Source organism: Elephantulus edwardii, unplaced genomic scaffold (assembly GCF_000299155.1).
Source record: "Elephantulus edwardii isolate Elephantulus edwardi_28Jun2011 unplaced genomic scaffold, EleEdw1.0 scaffold00045, whole genome shotgun sequence".
NCBI classification, from domain to species: Eukaryota; Metazoa; Chordata; class Mammalia; order Macroscelidea; family Macroscelididae; genus Elephantulus; species Elephantulus edwardii.
Window position 1 is genome coordinate 9557408 of NW_006399795.1, and position 6000 is coordinate 9563407.

The window sequence follows — 6000 nt, forward strand, 5'->3', positions numbered from 1 at the left end:
CATGGTATATTCAACACTCTTCTTCAGCACCACAGCTCAAAGGCATCAATTCTCTTTCTATCATAGTATTCACTGTCCATCTCTCTGATGCATAGCATGTAATTGCGAAGACTATAGCCTGGATCAGGCGCACCTTAGTCTCCAGTCTGACGTCGTTGCTCTTCAGTACTCTTGAGTGGTCCCTCACAGCCAACTTTCCCAATACAATTCATCTCTTGATTTCCTGGCTGCTATTACCAAGAGTGTTGACTGTGGAGCCAAGTAAACAAAAACTGTTAACTATCTCAATCTCTTCACCATCCATACTGATGCTGCCAGTTGGCCCAGTGGTGAGAATCTTTGTTTTCTTGATGTTGAGCTTCAGTCCATATAGGAGGCTGTAGTCCTTGATCTTCTGCAGCAAGCGCTTCAGGTCCTCCTCAGTTTCAGCAAGCATTGTTATGTCATCTGCATAATGCAGGTTGTTGATGAATTTTCCACCAATCCTGACGCCACATTCCTCTTCGTATAGCCCAGCGTCTCGGATGATCTATAATTGAATTATAGTACTGGGGATTGTAAAATAGTCTTCTGAAACGACACAGTTTCTGACGTCCCTAATAAGCAAACTAGATGCTGTTGCATTGACTCTGGTGACCCGTGTGTGTGAAAGTACAGGTAGTTTTTCAGTGGTTGATATTTTGGTGGTTGATCACCAGATCTTTCTTCTGAGGAGCCCCTGAATGTGTGTGAACCTTCAAACTTTTGGTAAGTAGCTAGTCACTTAACTCTTGGTACCATCCAAGGAGTCCTGAGGTCATAGATGGGAGGAGGCTTCTGCTGCCCTTTTAAATAATTCCCTTGGGCCAGCCAGATGTTCTGCTGGGCCTGACCTCCTGGAGCAGGCAGGTACTTCGCTTTCAGGTACCGTGACGGGAGGCTTGGGAGGGAACTCAGGCTGATGTACGGCAGTTGAGCTGCCGCCAGTCCCTAATGACCCCACAGAAATCTTTGGGAAGTAGTGATCAATAACTCACTAACCATCTCTTTTGTTTGAGCTGTTAAGAATGAAAGTGAGGAAAATGGATATTTATGTAACTCCCCGCAGAAGAGATTTTTATTGATTGAGCCCTGAAAAAGCAAAACCAACTCTGGATTTGGAAGAGTAAGTTTTAGAATCACCTAATTTAAAAAAATTAAACCCGAAGGGCTTGCATTTAGTCGCATGGTAATTTGATATGCATTTGAATTTATAATAACCTCCCATATTTTATAGAAGATGGTTTTACAAAAGTGGTCTAAACATTATTGGATTCTAATAGGGTCCCCCCCGCCTTTTAGTGGCCAGTTATCTTAATCTGCTTATAATACATTTATTTCTAATAAATTTACTTTTAAAGAGCAATAGATTTATAATCGACTCTTCATTGATAGACTATAATTTGCTCGGTATCCATCAGCCAGTTAACTCTCTGGGGGAGAGACAGAGATGTTCCTTTGTGTTTGGCAATTGTTGAAAGTGTGGCATAGAGAGAAATGCTTTCATTTGCTACTTTATAAGAAGCCTTTGCGTCCCCAGGGGAGGGATGGGCAGTGTTTCCCCGCTGAGTGCCAGGGTCCCAAGTCTCTGCTCGCCCCCATGGTGAGGCACACGTGTGACAGAAGCCTGGCTGTGAGCTAAAATTGAGCTCTACTGAAGACTCAGATAGGATGCTGCTGGAGGGGAGACTGGACAGTAACTCCAGCTCTGATGGGGGCACTAGGAAAGGACATTAACGAAAAATTTGGTCCTCATTCTGGATTTCCCCTGTTTGGCTCTGAAGGGTGTAAGGATGGGATAGAATCAGCAAGACACACTCTGAAATAGGGTAACCTGGGTGAAGCAAACTCCACTTCCATTTCTCTACTTGGGGTTTCCTACAGTGTGAACTTGGTGGGGACTAAGCTCAGTAAAGTAAAACCTCATGGAACCGTTGGCATCTAGTTACCAGCAGTTCATGTGTGTGTGTATGTGTGTATGCCTCCGTCCTGGCAGTGACAATGGCATAGCTTCTTGCTCTGGCTGGATAAGCGAGGCCTGCCTGGTCATCGTGCTGGAGGCCTGCCTTCCTCCTGGGCTCCCCGCAGTAGTGAGTGTTCCTGGGCACCTCCTTCCCTGTCTAGGATGCTATTTCACCTGTCCAGTGGTTCTGATGCCTCCCCAGGACCAGGAGGCCTGTCCTTTGAGGTCGACCCCCTCCCTGTGACTACAGCTGGGAAGGGCTGCCAGGGTGAGGGGCCCATGGCAATTTTTACAGGAACAGACCTTAGCTTAGCTAGTGCTCCCCAGAGGTGGCGAGGAGCCCCCATTCTCATGCATGCCACCCTCTACGTTGGACTGTTGCGCAGTGGACACAGGTGGTTCTGCTGCCTGAGAAGAAAGGATTCAGAAGCAAAATATTACATTCACGCCCTGGTTTCCCCACTCATATTAATTAGAACTTTCTCTGTTTTAGGAATTCCTGAGTGGCTCACACTGTTAAATGCTAAACTGCTAGCTGCGAGGTGGGTGGTTTGAATCCACCCAGAGGTGCCTCTGCACACATGGGGTTAACCTGGGGTGGAACAAGCAGATGAGCGCTCAACTCCTAACCAGACATTTGGAACTTGGCTTTGATCTGCTTCTGTCCCTCACCTCACCCCGGAGGTGCCAGGTCTTGGTGGGAGGCAGGCTAGGCTCCCTCCTCCTTTGTCTGTTTCATCACTGGCCAAAGGGTTTGGGCTGAGAGGCTTAGGAAGCAGGCTGCTTGCTACTCTCTGTGGTGGAAACTGAGCCTTCCTGGCCCCTTGCCTAGCTGGTATAGTGTGAAGCCCCAGCCTTCCTGGCCCCTTGCCTAGCTGGTATGGTGTGAAGCCCCAGCCTTCCTTCACCTTCCCAGGTGCTGCTCCTAATATTCCACCCTCAGGGAGCCTGCCCACCTGTCAGCCAGGCCTGCATCAGAAGCAGCTCATCTCCAAAGTCTCCTTGTAAGTGATTGAGACAGTAAATCACAAACCGAGCTGGGTGGGGCTTTCAGTCCTGCATCAAGGCCAGGCTTTAGCTTTATTCTTCTCTTTAACTCAGTGGATGAAAGTGAGAACTTGAAATGCTTTGCTGCATTGAGCCCTGAAACCCTAGTTGCAAAAGGGTCTCACTTTAAATGTGTCGTTCTTACCTCGAGGGTTATCTCAGTGTCTTCTCTCCTCCTGTTTGGCCAGTGAGGGGGAAGGTGAGAAGAGGCATGCCATAGCAAGTGTGATCTGATTGATCGCACAGTTAACACACAGTGTCACGTGGAAAACAAGTATAAAATACTTGAAAAGAGAAAGTATGCACTCACAGTCAAGTGAAATAGCCCCTCGCTCTGTATTTTCTTACAGAGTTTCTAATCACCAACACAGCGCCGCTCCTGTGATTGTCCTAGTGGATTAAAGTCCAGTGTGTTTACAAACTGGCAGAATGATCCCGAGAGGAGCAGGGGAGCCAAAGAAGTGACATTGCTCTCCAAGCATCCGTGAACACCTTTAAGACGGGAAGCTTTTGCAGCTTGATCCAGAGGAGTTGCGTCTGGGTAGAAGGGGTTCTTAGGGTCTCAGATGGGGAGGCGATTTCTTTCTTTGTATTTTTTTTCTTCGATTTCTTTTGTCTGGTGGAACCGTGCTTATGACAATAAAAAACCCCCCAAACTGTATAAAACACAATGTGAATGAAGGATAGTATGAAACAGTGTATACAAGCTTCATAATATAAAATAAAGATTAAAAAAATCCCAAAACCATTGCCATTACATCAATTTCATGGCATGGTGATCCTACGTGTTACAGAGTAAAACCATCTTTCACAGGAATTTATTGACTGTAATCTTTACAGAAGATTGTCAGGCTTTCCCCCCGCCCCCGCAGTGGTACTAGGTAGGCTCGAACCTCCAACCTTGAGGTTAGTTGTCAAGTGTAAACTGTTCATAGAGTCCTGTTGTTGTTGTTGTTATGTGCCGTCGAGTCGCTTGCTACTCATAGCGACCCTATATACAACAGCCCTAAACTCCGCTCTGTCCTGTGCCAATTGCACTGTCTCTGACTCTCCCATCCTAATTATCCCAGTCACTGAATCTCAATCCACCTCATAGAGGGCCTTCCACTCCTGCACTGTCCCTCCACCCTCCCAAGCATGATGTCCTTCTCCAAGGACTGGTCTCTCCTCACAACATGTCCAAAGTATGTCAGAATCCTTGCCTCCAAGGAGCCACCCGGTTTAACCCTTTCCAGGACAAATCTGTTTGTTTTCCTAGCAGTCCATGATACTCTCAATACTCTTCTCCAGCACCACAGCTCAAAGGCATCAATTCTCCTTCTATCCTCCTTGGTCATTGTCCAACTCTCTGATGCAAAGACCATGGCCTGTATCAGATGCACCTTAGTCTCCAGAGAGACACCATTGCTCTTCAGTACTTTGGAGAGGTCCCTAACGGAGACTTTTCCATGGCAATGTGCCTTTAATTTCCTGGCTGCTGGTGCCAAGACTGTTGACTGTGGAGCCAAGCAAACTAAAGCTGTGTAAACTTAAGTCTGAGGTTGAGTCCCCTCCCCAGGTCACTTTTGATGACTCCCACCCAAGTGTGCTCTCTCTCTTTCACTTCTAGGTGCCATCTGCCACCTCGCTGTCCAATTTGACATTCATGCACATGATTCGCTGGGCTGTCTGGAGCCCTGGGCCAAACCCTGACTCTGGGCAGGTGACCTTGCCTCTGCAGGGTGGGACCCAGCTAGGCCCCTCACACTGTCTGGTCTACAAGGTGCCTTCAACCAGCATGAGCTCCGAGGAGGTAAGTTGTTACATCTAAAAGCTTGCTTCTGTGAAAAACTTAGAGGAAGTTCTTGGGTTAATTTCCAAACAGTGACAAATATGCTGTCAGGGGTTTTGTGTATACCATTGTTTATGCCAGTCATGAGTATGCCCTTAAATTACTGAGTCTGAGAGCCAAGTACTATTCAGAGTAAATTCAGAGACTGCTTTTACTTTGGGTCCGAGAGCCTCCTGGTACACGTTCAGTCTCCACCAATCGCTGGACCAGTGGCACTTACTGCATGTGCTTCGCAGAGCCACTGACTCTTGATAAAGGATGGCTTGGAGCTCTTGGCACATCAGAAAACAGGCTCCCTGCTATCTTCTGCTGGTGAGATTTTTTTTTTTGTCAAACAGGTCGGGTGGTGGAGCTGGGGGGCTCTGACTGACTCATCTCTGTGACTTTGTCCCTCACGCCTGCTGGACCTCGAACTTCTTGTTTGTATACAAGTGCTGGGCCATAGTCTCAAGTTTGTAGTTTGTTTCTTTTTTTTTGAAAATTTCTTACTTCCTGTTCTGATTATACACAGCAAAACATACATGAATTCAGCATAAGCAAGTCAGTGGCACTGGTGTAAGTCTTCCAACTGGCTTGAAGTAGTCAACCAGGTGGGGGGACACAGGGCAGCACATTTGTTGCATAGCAGCCACATCTCTTGTGTGGTGATTGTTTTTTAAATTTTAAAAATTTTTTTAAAAAATTTATTATTAATTTCAGTGAAAATGTACAGAGACTTTGGATTTTCATTCATTCATTGTTGCACTTTTCTCCCCTTCTAACCCTCCCCACCCCCCCAGTACACTACCCTCTTGGAAAAGTAAATTTTTTTCATTGTTTTACAAACCCTCCTCCAGGTCCACTCTACCATATAGCCTTCGCTCTGGACTCCTGTCATGACAAAAATCCCTAATCACATACCCCTTTTAAACAGTTTTCTCCCTCATCTGTTTCAATGCAGTATACATTATTAAACCCATCTTTCTCAGTCTCTCCCAACCCTGAGGTCAGTCATGCTTTACAACAGTGGCACCTGCTTTACACTAGTGACTGAGATACTTCACTTAGCATAATGTCCTCCAGGGTCACCCATTTTGAATAATATTGCATGAGTTCCTTGTTTTTCAATGCAGCGTAGTATTCCATTGTGTGAATATACCAC

The 6000-nt window shown here is 46.3% G+C and overlaps 1 protein-coding gene across 1 annotated transcript in view; it reads left to right on the top strand.

Annotated features, from left to right (window-relative positions):
* NPHP4 (nephronophthisis 4) overlaps positions 1-6000 on the top strand; it is a 173862-nt gene that overhangs the window by 61575 nt on the left and 106287 nt on the right. The window contains 1 exon segment of the mRNA XM_006885804.1: positions 4638-4820. Within this exon segment, the coding sequence (XP_006885866.1) occupies positions 4638-4820 (183 nt within the window).